We start from the raw sequence: 17529 nt of genomic DNA, 5'->3' as shown, positions 1-17529 counted from the left end.
TCTCAGCTCTGAATACACCCTTCAATGTGTGCTTTGTAATAAACAAGTGAATTACTTTATTTCTCTTATAAAGTGAGCACGCTGTTAAGCTTTCTCAGTAGAGGAAGCTGGAGGGACATTTCAGGTGTAGGCTGGAGGTCACAGAGTAGGTGTGAGAACATTTGGTGAAGCCTACTAAGGTCTGAGGCCAGAACATGGTATCTCTCTGATCTTGTAGCTTTGGCCTGGCAATAACTTCAGCAGCCCTCTGGACATGTTAAACAGAGCCTCTGCAAAGTACACATGCTTTGAAGGCCTCCTGTTCTTATGGAGACAGGGACTCCCACTACATCCATGCCCCCGATGACCTCTCCCACTGCTTGTACTCCAGAAGAGGCCAACTGCTTACCCAGAAACTCCAGGCAAACTCTGGTCTGCCCAAACCAACAAACTCCTTTGCTATCTGATGGGTTCAACCATACTTTCTCTAGTGAGGTCTGAATCCCTTCCAAGTCTGTCCTTTGGGTATTCTCCCTCAGTCCTAGGGAACCAAATATAGTTCTTTGTATCTTTTAGTAACTCTTTTGCCATAATTAATAATTCTGAAATCTCTCTCAATCTATTTTGGTTTGGGTGGCTACCTAATTCACAAACAAAAAAAAAAATTCTTTAATTTTCCCCTGTTTAACTGACTATGTGGTTTCTATCTCCTTATTGAACCCTAGACTGCTATGGGATGAGATGATTTGACACAAAGGAGATTCTCTTTTCCTGGCTGTGAAAATGGAGGGACCATATGGCCAGGAATGCAGGTGGCCTCTAGGAGCTGAGAGTGGTCCCAACTGACAGCCAGCAAGGAAACAGGGATCTCAGTTCTATAATCATATGGAACGGAATTTTAATTCCAGCAACACTAAATACTGAAAGCCATGAGAGTTTGGAAGAGAAGATCAAGCTTCAGATTAGAAGTTATAAACATGACCAGGTATGATGGTTCATTCCTGTAATCCCAGAACTTTGGGAGGCTGAGATGGGCAGATTGCTTCAGTTCAGGGTTCGAGACCAGGCTGGGCAACATGGCGAGACTCCATCTCAATAAAAGAAAATAAAAATTTAAAAAGTCATAAACATGTTTTCCATTAACCTAATGCCAACCTATGGCTATTTCACTACCAAAGAAATATGCTCTATTTTTGCCAATTCTAAACTTGAAATATCTTTCCTTTTTTCTCTCCATACTTATTTTCTATACCAGACCTTCCACCTCAAAGTGTGAAAATTCCTCTTATCTGCCAAGTTATGAAGAAAAAAATTATAGTCAGACTAAGAAAAATAAACTTTTCCATATAGCAAGTAATATGCTTGGCCAGGTACCTAGATTTCCCTTCTCTTTCCCTATATACAAACGTCTCAAATTATCCATGAGAAACTCAAGCAATTCTCAGGCCAACAACAACAACAACAAACCCAACTGAAGGCAATTACTCAGAGAGGAAGGTGACTACAGGTTGCTTTCTACACCTTGAGTGTATGTAACAAACAAGATGAACTTGAGCTTTTGTTTATAGATCTGAAACGGCACAGGAAACAGTAGACAAGGCCCAGGGCCTGACCAGAGTGGAGTTTAATAAAATCTTCACCCCTTCCAAAAACTAGGATCCTAAAGGATTGTATCTTGAATTAAGCATAAATCAATCAAAACTAAAGAGGAAAGAGAGGGAGAAACAGAAAAATCCACAATCATAACTAGTGATTTTTAGCATTCCTCTTTTCGTAATTAATAGTAGTAGACCAACCAACCAACAAACAAACAAAACCAATAAGGACATAGAAAATTTGAACCATCTTGTTCCATATGCAGGGTCATAAAATAAGTCCCAATCTCAAAAGACTGAAATCTTAAAGAGTATGTCTTCCGACCACATGGAATTAAATGATAAATCAATTAATGATAAGAAGATATCTGGAACAGCACCAGATATTTAGAAATTAATAAAAAAATAGAAACTAAACACCATAATTCTGAATAACCAATGGGTCTAAAAAAATTACAAGAAAAATTAGAAAATATTTCAAAAGGAGTAAAATGAAAACACACCATATCAAAATTTGTGGGATGTCACTGAAGCAGTGATTACAGGGAATTTTATTGTATTAAATATGATTACACTAGAAAAGACCAAAGTAAGAATTGGAAGGAAATAATAATGTGCAGATGGCAACATTGAAATGAACCAAAAAATACAGAAAAGAAACAAAGCTAAAATTTTGATTGTTGGAAAAGATTAATAAAATGGATAAATCCCTAACTACTTCATTAAAAGAGCATCAAAAATGACATTAAAATACTCAATACATTAAAATAACAAAAGACATACCAGGCCCAGTGGCTCACACCTATAATCCTAGCACTTTGGGAGGCCAAGGTGGGCAGATTGTTTGAGCCCAGGAGATCAAGACCATCCCGGGCAACATGGCAAAACTCTGTCTCTATTAAAAAATGAAAACCCCCAAAATCCAAGAGACATGCGAGATCTCTGCACCAAAAATTACAAAATATTTTTGAGAGAAACAAAAGAAAACCTAAATACGTGGAGCGATCCCATGAGGCTGGACATAGAGATGCTATTAAGATTAGGAAACTCTTCTGATGAAGCGAGGGGAAAAAAAAGGAAAGAAAAAGAGATTAGGAAACTCAACATCATGAAGATGTCAGTTCTCTTCAAATTAATATATTCAACGCAACCCAAGTTAAAATCCCAACAGAGTTTTTTTTTTTTTGGTAGAAACTGACTAGTTGATTTTAAAATATATATGGCTATTTTAGAATAACCAAAACGATCTTGAAGCACAAAGATGGAGGACTCACACTTTCTGATTTTAATACAAATCTGCAATACTCAAGATAGTATAATATTACCACAAGGCTACACAAAGAGATCAATGAACAGAAGAGACAATCCAGAGCCAGACTCATCAGACATGATTGTGTAATTTTGGATGAAAATGCCAAAGCAATTTCACGGAGAAAGGATTTTCAAAAGCCGATGCAGCAACAACTGGATATCTATACTGGGAAAACATAGCAAAACAGAAAAATGAAAACAAGGCAAGACCTGTACCATTTTAGTATCTACAGCAGTCACATCTCACTGCAAAAACCCTTTCCACTGCCAAGCTATTCTGGAAAGCCTTCAGGTCCAAATTCTCGCCTAATAACAGAACATACAAACTAAGTTCAACAGGTCTCATATCTTTGCTTACCTCAATTTTTACCGGCACTGAAAACCTCCCAGGACCATCTATTACTCCCCATCCCCAGACTGCTCCGCTCATCTCACCATTTGATGCAACAATGGTGCATCCCTTCCTTTTCTTCCAAATCCTTCCACTGTGTTCTCTGTAACTCTTGCTTGATGATCTGCTACTTGTTCATGTACCTCCTTCTCTTCCAGCACTTTCCACTGCCTCTAGCTTAACTGAAACCTAGCTTCTCATCCCTTCTCACCAAGCTCTCTCAAGCAGAGAAGGCTGCTTATTTTTACACGCCAGGTATCTCAGGCTTTGGCAACTGGGGTTTGCAACATCTTTGCTCCCCTTGTGCTGCCTCCAATATTCCGCCATCCTTGTGAAAAGCTGACTCTAAAGAAGTGCAACCGCACGTCCTTAGGCAAATGAAGTTCAAGCTTGTTGATCACCACCCTGATCCCTTCATGCTTTCCCAGTCACCATCCTTATTCACCAAAGGAGGCTCAAGGTTGCCCTTTTCTGGCTCTTCCTCATCAATCCTACATAAAAATGTTGGCATTCCCCAGGTTTAGTTGGATCTTTTCTTTACTTTTCTCTTCTACCCCTTCCCTTAGGTCTGGGCTTCTCAACCTCAGCACTACTGAAATTTGGGGCTATGTAATTCTTCGTTGGGGGAAAGTGAGGCTGTCCTGTGCAGTACAGGATGTTCAGCAGCATCCCTGGTCTCTGTCCCTGGAGGCCAGCAGGAACTTCAGCGAAGAACCACTGCCTTAGGTGATTCTATGTGTTCCTATGACCTCAAATGTCTCTGCTTATAGCTAAGTTCCTGACAACTTTTGGGCGTCTCAGAGCAATCTGATTCCTAATTAGCATGTAGCAGTTGAATCTGTCTTCAAATTCATCCAGTCCCAAGTCTTCAACATCTTAGTAAATGGCCTAACCTAGAACTGGGAGCCATCTCTTTTGCTTCCTATATCTAATCCATCAGTATGACCAATAAATTCTACCCCCTAAATTTGCTCTCAAATCTACGTGCCTTCCTCCTTCACCACAGACCAAACCATGATGATCTCTCATTGGCATGCATGCAGTCACCTCCTGACAGGTGTTCCTGCTTCCATTCTTGCCGCCAAACCGTCTGTTCTCCACAGAGCAGCCAGAGTAATCATCACACTCAAATCACTCCTTCATTAAAAATCTTAAAATGTCTCCTATTCACTTAATATAAACCTAAACTCCTTATTTAGCATCAGCAGGCACTGGATCTGGGCACTAGATGTATAGCAATGAATTAACAAATCAGACAACCTCACTGCCCTCTCTAATGAGAAGCAGATAGTAAACAAATCAAGAGCCCAATCACTTCCCTGATAGCCTCTTTATTCACCTCCCAAAAGGTTCCAGCATCCACTGTTCCCACAAATACCCCACAAATTCAATTATGACCTTGGAAGATTCCCCCTCACTCATCCTTCAGCCCCCTACTGCTGTCAATCACACAAGGACCAGCACAGCCCATAAAATACCCCCTGGCCTGGGCCTTGCATAAACCCTGAACCTACCACTCTGCACCTAATTTTTTTTTGAGATGTAGTTTCTTTCTTGTTACCCAGGCTGGAGAGCAATGGCGCAATCTCGGCTCACTGCAACCTCCGCCTCCTGGGTTCAGGCAATTCTCCTGCCTCAGCCGCCTGAGGAGCTGGGATTACAGGCATGCGCCACCGTGCCCAGCTAATTTTTTGTATTTTTAGTAGAGACGGGATTTCACCACGTTGACCAGGATGGTCTCGATCTCTTAACCTCGTGATCCACCTGCCTCGGCCTCCCAAAGTGCTGGGATTACAGGCTTGAGCCACCACACCTGACTGCACCTCACTATTAAGCCCAACAACACTACCCTGCCAGAACATTCCAAGCTGCTTTAAAAAAAAAGAAAGAAAGAAAAAAGAGACAGGGTCTTCCCATGTTGCTCAGGCGTGTCTCAAACTCCTGAGCCCAAGCAATCCTTTTGCTTTAGCCTCCCAAGTAGCTGGAACTACAGGTGCATGCCCCTGTCCCTGGCTATCCTAAGCCCTTTACCCCTCAGTGCCTTTACATTTGCAGAAAGCCCTGCCTCCAATTCCTCTATGGCTGATTCCTCCTCAGACAGGCTTTCTGTGACCCCACCATGAATAAATCTTTTTTTTCCTGCCACCACCCTCATTGTTTTCTATCACAACAGGTTATCTGTCCCCTTAAAGTACTATTTCAAATTGTCTGTTACAGAGGAAGAAACTTTGCTGTTGTGTTGTTAATCTGCTGGTTTAACTCTCATCGCTAGACTGTCAGCTCCAGGAAGGCAGAGATCTGGTTCTTCCCTGTATACCCAGGAAATGGAAGTGGTATACAGTAGGTGCTCTATAAAATGCTTGCTGGATGGATTCTGGGTGAAAATAACAGTAACTATAAATAAAAGATACAAATGGAGAAAAACTCAATGAAGGAAACAAGCAAATTAAAACCCACGTGGCAGCCAGGTGGGGTGGCTCAAGCCTGTAATCCCAACACTTTAGGAGGCTGAGGTGGGCAGACTGCTTGAGGCCAGGAGTTCGAGACCAGCCTGGCCAACACTGCAAAACCCCGTCTTTACCAAATATGCAAAAATTAGCCAGGTGTGGTAGTGCAAGCCTGTAATCTCAGCTACTCAGGAGGCTAAGGCATGAGAATCGCTTGAACCCTGGAGGCAGAGGTTGCAGTGAGCCTAGATCACATCACTGCACTTCACTGAGACTCTGTCTCAAAAAATAAAAATAAAAATAAATAATAAATAAAACACACATGGCTTCCTCTAGCTATCCATGTGGGAGATCTAAGCTGAAAGGATGAAAGGCAGGAAGGTCTAAAATTAGGAACACATTTAATTTGAGTTACCCACCCTTTCCATTATCAATGCCACTATCTCCTTTTATTAGCAGCTATCACCAAGTCAGATAGGAGACATGCCAAAAGCGAAGGCAGAGATTCTACCGTTACAAAATATACTTCCTGTCCTGAAGGAACTTCAAAGCTAGGGGTGAAGACAGAGACTAACAACCAGCCAATGAAAGGCTAAATAAAACACATGCCACTGTCCTGTCAAAGGGACTCAGGAACCAACTAGAGTAGTCTCCCCCTGGCCAATGATGGGACAAACTGAACAAGAAGGATATTAATTACACTTGCAATACAATCAAATATGTTTAAGTATATGTATATGACCATAACAACACTAGCACAAAACAAAAATCATTGCTCATTACTAGAAGATGCTAGGGAACCAATTGTTTTGAAAACTGGTAAGTAAAGGGAGAATACATATTTATCCTATCTTTTCTTTATGAATTATTTTTCAGTTATTTGGATAAACAAATAGTCTATGAAGTAAATCTCTACAGATTTATTTTTTTGAGACAGGCTCTCATTCTGTCACATGCTGCCCAGGCTGGGTGCAGTGGTTCAATCTTGGTTCATTGCAGCTACCACCTCCTGGACTCAAGTGATCCTCCCACTTCAGCCTCCCGAGTAGCTGGGGCTACAAGTGCATGCCACTACGCCTGGCTAATTTTTATATTTTTTGCAGAGACAGCGTTTTGCTGTATTGCCCAGGCTGCTCTTGAACTCCTGGGCTCAAGCTATCCACCTGCCTTGGCCAATTACAGGTGTGAGCCACTGCAACTGGCTGATGTACTTTTTTATCATTATTTTTTTGTAAAGATGAGGTCTCACTATGTTGCCCAGGCTGGTCTCATACTCCTGGCCTCAAGCAATTCTCCTGCCTCAGCCTCTCAAAGTGCTGAGATTACAGGCATGAGCGACCAGTTTTGGCTTTTATTTATAAATACAGTCTAGCTAATGAATGAACAAGAAATTACAGAAACAGAGTATCATAAATGATGGCCAACAGTACAAAGAAAAATCGGCTATTATGTACCCCTCTTGGAGGTACTCAACAACACTTATGAAGGAGACTGGTCAAAAAAATTGAAGCTAAATCTGATCAGCCTCTAGATATGGCTACCAATTCACAGAAAATACAGAAGAATGTGCTACTACCATGAATATGCAATTAACAAAGACCAAACTCTGCAACATTAAAGGGCAAACAACCCAGTTTTTCTATTAAAATTTCTAAGAGAGAAGAGAAAGATATGGAGAAGAAGCTTATAAAGAGAAATTTGAGACATCCACCAATTGCTATGTGTGGTCTTTATTTGGACCTTGATTCCAGCAAGCTGTAAAACAATGAGACAATTAGGGAAATTTAAATATAAGATATTTGATGATATAAAGGAATTAACTTTTTTGTGCATAATGGTATTATGGTTATATATACTTTTTAAAAAAGAGTATCTTTTAGAGATATATACTGAAATGTTTACAGATAAACTGGCACATTTGTGATTTGTAATCTGGGGTGGGGAGGAAAAGTGGGGATAAAACAAGATTGGCCATGAATTGATCATTTTTGAAGGTGGGTGGTAAGCACATGAAGGTTTATTATCCTAATCTTTCTACTTTTGTAGAGAGAAAATAGTATGGTTTCAAAGCTCAAAATCATAAACTTAAAAAAGAAATACATGTTAAAGTAAATAGCAGCCCTGAAACCAATCAGCCAAAGTGCTGCGATTACAGGCGTGAGCCACCACATGTGGCTATTGGTTGGAGACTGAAGTGGTATACCCTGGCCCCTGGCAGGTGATTATGTGCTGTGCTCAAAGTGGCTCTAGAGCCAGGATCCAGAAAGGCCAATGAAGGAGGTGAGGCTCAGCTCTGGGTTTGCAAATTCCTAGACATGTGAGGTGGAGTTTCTGTGGTCTGTGCAGGTCCCTGTGTGATGGCCAGCAACAGGCAGCTGAAGATCGAGTAAGGAGGAATCTTCTGAAGTCATAACTGAGTAAGTATTTGTGGAAATGAGTGAATGGCGGAACTTGTTTGGGAAGTGAATGAAGGGACAATGAGGGGAATGACTGGGCCTCTCTGGCTCTTCATTTGTTTTATCTGCTTCTCCTCATTAAAGAGGACAGGGAGGTTGTCTGCTTTGTTCATTCACTGCTACACATCCACTGTCCAGATACAGTGGCTGCTCATGCAAAGCAAATATACGTTGAATGAATAAATTCTAATAAGGCTCTGTACCAACCCTGTAAGCAAACTGTGCTTACAAATAACACAGTTCTTTGAATTAAAATAACTTATTTAAAAAAATCACTGAATGGCCAGGGGTGGTGGCTCATGCCTGTGACCCCAGCACTTTGGGAGGCCAAGGTGGGTGGATCACTTGAGGTCAGGGGTTTGAGACCAGCCTGGCCAAGTAGGTGAAACCCTGTCTCTACTAAAAATACAAAAAACAGCCAGGCATGGTGGCACACACCTGTAGTCCCGCCTACTCAGAAGGCTGATGTAGGAGAAGCACTTGAACCTGGGAGGTGAAGGTTGCAGTGAGTCGAGATCTCATTACTGCACTCCAGCCTAGTCGACAGTGAGACTCCGCCTCAAAAAAAAAAATCATTTACACTATTACTTTAATTTTTATTGTGCTTTACTATTAGTTTTCACACACAGCATCTTACTTAAAACTCAAAACCACCCTACAACATAATTGTGCAAAATATCCTTTCACCTAAAAGAACCAGTCTCCTGACCCTTATTTATTTTATCCTGACAGTATTTATTTTCCTATATCATGATGCCAGTTTGATTTACAGTTAGTCAAGTGCTAAGACATAGCATGTTTTCCAAGAAACAACTTTATCTTCACAATACAACATTAATATTTCTAATTTCATGTGAGTTTGGTGACTGAGTAAACAACATAATTCAACATTAAAAATCAGACGGGCACGGTGGCTCACGCCTATAATCCCAGCAATTTGGGAGGCCGAGGCCGGTGGATCACGTGGTCAAGAGATAGAGACCATCCTGGTCAACAAGGTGAAACACCGTCTCTACTAAAAATATAAAAATTAGCTGGGCATGGTGGTGCGCACTTGTAGTGCCAGCTACTCAGGAGGCTGAGGCAGGAGAATTGCTTGAACCCAGGAGGTTGCGGTGAGCGGAGATCGCGCCATTGCACTCCAGCCTGGGTAACAAGAGTGAAACTCAGTCTCAAAAAAAAAAAAAAAATTAACCTAAGACCAGAAATATAGTATAGTAACTTAACAAGATTGTATGTTTAAGAGACAAAAGTGAATCTTGTGCCTTAAAAAGGGAAACAGATGTAACATTCAGATTTTCCTCTGCTGAACTATTAACAGAATCTGGGTTCTACTGGTAGAGAACCTAATTTATACAGAGCTCAAACAAGTTGAGCCTCACAGAATCAAGCTTTAAAGGAGAACAACTGGCAACAGAAAAAAACTGCAACAAACAGAAGGCAATTTAAAAGTCCATTAATGCATTTCAAAACATGACTTTGTTTAGGAAAGCCGAAGTCTCTTTGGGTGTGCCTTACTTGCAAAGGGTCATTTTCAAGAAAATGTACCAGTGCCAAACAGTGAAGTTTCCTTTGAATTTCAATTTTGTTTTTTAATAGAATCTCACTCCTTTGTGGGATAAGGTATGTAAAATATTTGGGGTTTGAATTCCATCTATATTTTTCACTCAGGTATTATGCTAAATAGGATATATGATCAGAATTTCAAAGAAACAGAAGAAAAATGATTTCAAAAAGTCAATACTATCCAGCTCATTTCCCCATAAAATGGCCTCCAGAACCTTTTAATGTTTGAACACTGTGTACTACCTTTATTAATACATCTCTACGTACTGATCCACTGTCAGCAGAGCATAAAGGAAAAAATGGACTAACGTCTAGATAGCAAGGACAAAGGCTCAAATTCAATTATTCATTTTATACTTGAAAGTGGAAAAATAATTGAGTGTGGTGGTTCACGCCTGTAATCCCAGCACTTTGGAAGTCTGAGGTGGGAGGACTGCTTGAGCTCAGGAGTTCAAGACTAGCCTGGACAACACAGCAGGACCTCGTCTCTACTAAAGTTAAAAAAAATTAGCCAGGTGTGCTGGTGTGTGCCTGTAGTCCCAGCTACTCAGGAGACTGAGGTGCAGGAAGACTACTTCAGCCCAGGAGTTTGAGGCTGCAGTGAACTATGGTAGCACCACTGTACTCCTGGGTGACAGAGCAAGACCCTGTGTTCAGAAAGAAAAAAAAAAAAAGAAAAGAAAAGAAAGTGGAAATAAAAGACATGGGAATGACTGGAAAGGTTTTTTGTTTCTTTTAAAGACAATATAATAAAAATTAACCACATTTCAAAGAACTCTATAGAGAACCAGGAAGTCACAAAATATTTTGGTCCTTTTTTGGTTTAATCTCAAGTCATTCCTCTGTGCAATCAAAAAAGGGAACCCCCTTTTTTCCCCCAAGATAGAATCTCACTCTTGTTGCCCAGGGTGGAGTGCAGTGGTGCGATCTTGGCTCACTGCGACCTCTGCCTCCTGGGTTCAAGTGATTCTCCTGTCTCAGCCTTCCAAGTAGCTGGAATTACAGGCGCATGCCACCACACCCGGCTAAAATTTGTATTTTTAGGATACAGGGTTTAACCATGTTGGCAAGGCTGGTCTCAAACTCCTAACCTTGTGATCCACCTACCTTGGCCCCCAAAGTTCTGGGATTACAGGCATTAAGCCATGCAGTCGGCCCCCATTTTCCCTTTTATAAGGTACCACCACAGACCTTACTGCTCACATTGCAGATATCTTAAAAGCAATAAAAACAAAGGCCTTTTCAATGACAGACCAATCCTTGACACCTGGATTGATACAATGCTCCCTTATTCTAATTCCCATAGGTGATTCAGTAGGATAGGCTGATGGTCAATGATCAACTAACACAAGTTATTGATAATATACATATTTGCCCTGATTTACTCTTGTTTTTTTTTTTTTTTTTTGAGATGGAGTCCCACTCTGATGCTCAGGCTGGAGTGCAGTGGTGCAATCTTGGCTCACTGCAACATCCACCTCCTGGGTTTGAGTGACTCTCCTGTCTCAGCCTCCCAAGTAGCTGTGACTATAGGCGCACACCACCATGCCCAGCTAGTTTTTAAAATATCTTTTAGTAGAGATGGGGTTTCACCATGTTGGCTAGGTTGGTCTTGAACTCCTGACCTCAGATACACCTGCCTCAGCCTCCCACAGTGCTGGAGTGCTGAGATTATAGGTGTGAGCCTGACCTCAGATACACCTGCCTCAGCCTCCCACAGTGCTGGAGTGCTGAGATTATAGGTGTGAGCCACCGTGCTGGGCCTCATGTATTTCTTTAGAGCCAAACACAGTGATGATAAGAATTCCCTCCACATGCTACCTGTCAGACTTCCAGTTAAAATAGGCTAAGTTATAACCTAAAAAAAGCCTCTTTTAACACTCTAACCAAAAAAAAAAAGACTAAAGTAAATTTTAGAGTTTCATCAGCTGAGCCTTAGTGTTTAAACAGTCAAACAACATCATTAGGGACAACTTTTTTTTCTTTTTGAGATAGGGTCTCACTCTGCCCCCCAAGCTGGAGTGCACTGGGGTAATCACGGCTCACTGTAGCCTTGACTTCCCCAGGCTCAGGCGATCCTCCCACTTCTGCCTCCCAAGTAGCTGGGACTACAGTAATGTGCCACCATACTCGGATAATTTTTCGTAGAGAAAGGGTGTTTCAACATGTTCCCCGGGCTGGCCTTGAACTCCTGGGCTCAAGCGATCTGCCCACCTCAGCCTCTCAAAGTGTGGGGATTACAGGCGTGAGCCTCTGTACCCAGCCTAGAACAACTTTTGTAATGTATTATGATTCAGCTTTAAACACCGAGTTGCATTTAACAAGTGACTAAATGATTAGCCAGATAGCCAAAATTCATGGAAGTAACTCTGGCAAAGATTTCTTCTCCATAAACTTCTTGGAAAAACCTTAGTGCAGAAGCCACTATTGAACATTCACAGATTCAGAGTCAAAAAGAAAATTCATGGTCTTTTGAGGCTCTCCCCATGGAGGCATAGTGCAGAAACCATGATTTGGAGTGGGAAGGGAGCTTGCTCCATGGCAGGGAATCTTCATGATCTTCATGCAGCCATATAAACCCTAGTTCCTACAGAACGGTGAATTTCTTTGACCAGCCTTTAGTATCTTGCAGTATGACACCAATCTGTTATAAACTGCTCAAGTTTGTGTAATTTTTTGTGTGTATTCCCTCTCCCTCTTTTCCTTTTCCTGACCTATAGTCTTTCACTTCCAATTTTGTGGATATTTTAGGAGTAACAGATTTTTAAAGAAGAAAAAAAAAAAGGCTGAATTTCTTGCTTACTCTGCATATACAGAATGGATTTTTTTTTTTAAACAGCCATTTCCCCAAAGGAATGTGTCTTGCATATTACTGACATTTGGTATGTTTCATTCATTGGAATATTTCTTATTTTCTACGTGTTTCAAAAGGCTGTGAGAAATACAGGATTTGATAACATTTTGAAGGTAGAAAAAAACCCAAATTGTTTCTTCTTTGAGAGTCATGACTACCTTCTGGTGTGGAGAAATTGCCACTGAAAAGTTTGACAAGTTTGGTTTTCACTGGTATGTTTAAAAACTGAATAAAAGGAATAGAATTTTTCTTTTGATATAGGATCACAAAACAATTCTAAAACCTACTGTTTTTACCATTGAAATTTAAATTGTGACATAGATTTTAAATGTCTAGAATGCAACTGATAGGCTTTTCTTGAACTGTTAGTTTTTTTGAAGTAGAGTTCTTTCATGTTTAATTTGTATTTGTTTAAAAAAAACCAAAAAACAAAAAAATTCCCAACACCCAGATAAAAACCAGAGCAAAACTGTTGTGCCTTCTATTTATCTTTGATTTCAGTCTTGGCAATTGTTTAAAGAAAAATGGGAATTTAAAAAAAATCTAGATTTGTTTTATTAGGTTCAGAGTATGTGGGGAATTATAGAATCCATCTTTCACCACCTTGCATGCCTTCTGTTAACATATTTGTTATGCCTTATTCTAAAATTGAGTCTCAAACCAGAGTGCCTTTGAAGACAGATGCTTCTATAGAGGTTCTTTGACCTAAATGGTTCAGCATTTGTTTTAAGTTTTATTCTGGTATCTAATCAGATTCCTTCCTAATCATAGCTCATAAGACGGAATGTGACTTAAATATTGGACTTTGCTGATGTGCTCGTGTCTGCATTCTTTTTCTCTTTAAATCACAGCCATATGATTTTGTTTTCTATTTTGTTATGGTTCTCTTTTATTGATGGGCATGCAGTGGGTATTTCTTGGAAATGGCCACTTTTTATTAAAAATATTTCTGGAAGAGAAAAGTGTCATGGTCTTTCATCTATTGGATGGTTCAGAACTGTTGCTTCCTACCTCACATGGGCACTAAACAATACTCAGTGAACACCAACACTTTCCATGTCACTGAAATCTCAGGAAGCTAGAAAGCTTTCTCCAAGAAAAGAAAATAATTGGTTCTAAACTCTTAAAAAGAAATCCTGGCTGGGTGTAGTGACTTTTGCCTGTAATCCCAGCACTCTGGGAGGCTAAGATGGAAGGATTGCTGAGACCAGGAGTTCAAGACCAGCCTGGGTAACACAGTAAGACTCCATCTCTACAAAAATTTAAAACATTGGCTGAGCATAATGACGCATGACAATAGTACCAACTTCTTGGGAGGCTGAGGCAGGGGGACTCCTTGAGTCTGAGTTTGAGGCTGCTATGATTGAGCTATGATGGAGCCACTCCAGCATGGGTAACAGAGCAAGACCTTGCCTCAAAAAAATAAACTGAAAGAAATCCCTAGGAGTTTTATGATATGTGATCAATATGTATATTTTGATACAACTTACAATGAATTGTTAAAAAATTATCCTTAGTTGGCCGGGCACGGTGGCTCAAGCCTGTAATCCCAGCACTTTGGGAGGCCGAGGGGGGTGGATCACGAGGTCAAGAGATCGAGACCATCCTGGTCAACATGGTGAAACCCTGTCTCTACTAAAAATACAAAAAATTAGATGGGCTGGTGGCGCGTGCCTGTAATCCCAGCTACTCAGGAGGCTGAGGCAGGAGAATTGCCTGAACCCAGGAGGCGGAGGTTGCGGTGAGCCGAGATCGCGCCATTGCACTCCAGCCTGGGTAACAAGAGCGAAACTCCATTTCAAAAAAAAAAAAAAATTATCCTTAGTCTACTTGATTATAATTCTAGCTCAATTTCTGTCCATCAGTTAAACAAAAGTCACAATAAAGAATGGCTTTATTAGCTCCATTAGAGAGATATTTCAGTGAAATAAGTAGATTTAAATAGTTCACAATAATACACTGGGCCATTGGCTAATGCCTGTAATCACAGCACTTTGGGAGGCTAAGGCAGGAGGGTCACTTGAGGTCAGAAGTTTCAGACTAGCCTGGCCAACATGGCAAAACCCATCTCTACTAAAAATACAAAAATTAGCCAGGCATGGTGGTATGTGCTGTAATTTCAGCTATTCAGGTAGCTGAGGCACGAGACTCACTTGAACCCAGGAGGCTGAGGTTGCTGTGATCATGCCACTGCACTCAAGCCTGGATGACAAAGCGGGACCCTGACTCAAAAGATAGATAAATAAATAAACAAATACTTCACCATAGTAAATATAAAGTAGTACAATCATAATTTACAGCTAATTATAAGCTTTAAATTTGTGCCAATTAAACCGCACTTGTATTCCCAGAAGGATACAGCAACTGAACAACTCTATGTAAATACACTGAGCACATGGAAAGTGTGGTATTTTCAGTTTTAGGACACTATTTCTAGATATTACATGAGGGACGAGCTCCAATAAAACAAATGTGTAAACCACACACATTACAAATACCAAGAATAATTACTTATTATTTTAAGAAAAATTTACTTGGCAGAGCATGGGGGCTCACGCCTGTAATCCCAGCACTTTGGGAGGCTGAGGTGGGTGGATCACCTGAGGTTAGGAGTTCGAGACCAGCCTGACCAACATGGTGAAACCCCATCTCTACCAAAAACATAAAATTAGCTGGGTGTGGTGGTGCATGCCTGTAATCCCCAGCTATTTGGGAGGGTGAGGCAGGAGAATCGCTTGAACCCAGGAGGTGGAGGTTGCAGTGAGCGGAGATTGCACTGTTGCACTCCAGATTGGGCAACAAGAGCGAAACACTGTCTCAAAATTAATAATAATAATCAATAAAGAAAAAACTACGTACAAGAGACAATATACTTACAAGAGATAGCAGCAAACTGAACAGGTCACCAACATGGTAATGATAACTCTAAAAAAAGGAAAAGAAAAATGTTATTAAATAACTAGCAAACTACACAAACATCACAGAATGGTTTAAGTCCCCTTTCCAAATTATCAAACTAGCATGGATTATGCACCAAGAAAATGGATCTGCATCTGCTCAAATATCCAGCAGACTGCAGTGTGCTCAAGATGCACCTGGGATAAGTTTATATAATCAAATATTTGCATTTAAAGAGATATGTGTTGATGCCATGGTATAGATGTCCAAACCAAATTTATCTGAAACTGAACAAGAAAGGCCACGGTGACAATTAGTTTTGACACCTAAGTAATTACCCTATTTGGTAGTATTCTCTGTAACGAAGTAACACTGTACTTCTAAAAATATGACTCTCTAGTGGTGAGCTCTTCCATCTTCATTCATGTCTGAAAGTTACTTTGATCTCTCATCAGCAAAGAGATCATTTCTAAACCTCAGTTATGCTATTCTCTTCCCATCTCTCTTTCTAAAAGCTCTCCTTCTAAATCTCCTACTCCTCAGAATAAGTTCTGCCATTTCCACCCATCCGACCCACCCTCAAATCCATCATCTTTTGCTCATGCCTCTTCTACACCTCCACAGTCACCAAATACTGTGAATTCATACTTCAAAGTATCTCTCCCCATGTGTATTTCCTTCTTCCCATTCCCATTGTCAGCAACAAAATTCACCTGGTTCCCCTGACTAAGTAACTGCTGGCAGAGTGAAACTTTTCTCCTTCTCCTTCAGTCTATAAACAATCACCAGGATTCTCCACTTAAGACCTGTCAGGGCCAGGTGCGGTGGCTCAAGCCTGTAATCCCAGCACTTTGGGAGGCCAAGACAGGCAGATCACCTGAGGTCAGGAGTTCAAGAACAGCCTCACCAACATCGTGAAGCCACATCTCTACTAAAAGTACAAAAATTAGCCAGGCGTGGTGGCAGGTGCCTGTAATCCCAGCTACTCGGGAGGCTGAGGCAGGAGAATTACTTAAACTTGGGAGAGCAAGTGAGCCAAGATCACGCCATTGCACTCCAGCCTGGGTGATAGAGTAAGACCCTGTCTCAAGAAAAACAAAAAAAAACTTTCGACGCCCCCCCCCGCCCCCGCCATCATCCATCATTTGGTTTCCAAGAGGCATGTCCACACCCTAAGAAGAACAAGACCATCTCCTAGAACTTGGGAACCAAATATTGTAACTCTTATTTTTTTAGAGACAGGATCTCTGTCACCAGGCTGGAGTGCAGTAGCATGATCATAGCTCCCTGTAATCTCCAAATCTTGGGCTCAAGTGATCCTCCCGCCTCAGCTTCCCAAGTAGCTAGGACTACTAGTGTGTACAACCAGGCCTGGCTAGTATTATGGGAGGGAGGAGTCTTGATATATTGACCAGGTTGTATTTGAACTCCTGGCCTCAAGTGATCCTCCTGCCTCAGCCTCCCAAAGTGCTAGGACTACTGGTGTGAGCCACCATGCCTGGCCCAGAACTCCTATTTTTATTTATTTTTAACTCATCCCCTAGAAGTTGTGTGTGTGTGTGTGTGTGTGTGTGTATGTTTTGAGACAGTTTCACTGTGTCACCCAGGCTGGAGGGCAGTGGCACAATCTTGGCTCACTGCAAACTCCACCTCCCAGGTTCAAGCGATTCTCGTGCCTCAGCCCAAGTAGCTGGGATTATAGGCATGCACCACCACACCCGGCTGATTTTTGTATTTTTAGTAGAGATGGAGTTTGCCATGTTGCCCAGGCTGGTCTTGAACTCCTAGCCTCAAGCAATCCACCCACCTATGCCTCTCAAAGTGCTGGGATTACAGGCATGAGTCACTTCCTGTGTATTTTCTTTGATTAATATATTGGCACACTCATTTACTCATTCAACAGATTTTCACTCACTGAGTGTCCAGCATGTATTAGGCTCTGGGGAGACAACAGTAAACAAAATAGATAAAAACCCCTGCCTCAAAAAAAAAAAAACAAAAAAAGAAAGAGAAAAAAAAAAAACCCTGCCTC

General features: G+C 41.1%; 1 protein-coding gene across 2 annotated transcripts in view; it reads right to left on the bottom strand.

The window, feature by feature from the left end:
- ATP6V0E1 (ATPase H+ transporting V0 subunit e1) overlaps positions 1 to 17529 on the bottom strand; it is a 54967-nt gene that overhangs the window by 29814 nt on the left and 7624 nt on the right. For both annotated transcript variants that reach the window (XM_003732295.5, XM_002744572.7), the window contains exon 2: positions 15477 to 15524. In XM_003732295.5, the coding sequence (XP_003732343.1) occupies positions 15477 to 15524 (48 nt within the window). The remainder of the gene's footprint in view (positions 1 to 15476; positions 15525 to 17529) is intronic.

This window comes from Callithrix jacchus, chromosome 2 (assembly GCF_049354715.1).
Source record: "Callithrix jacchus isolate 240 chromosome 2, calJac240_pri, whole genome shotgun sequence".
Classification (NCBI taxonomy): Eukaryota; Metazoa; Chordata; class Mammalia; order Primates; family Cebidae; genus Callithrix; species Callithrix jacchus.
The sequence above is the reverse complement of the archived record's forward strand: the minus strand, read 5'-3'. Positions and strand labels throughout refer to the sequence as shown.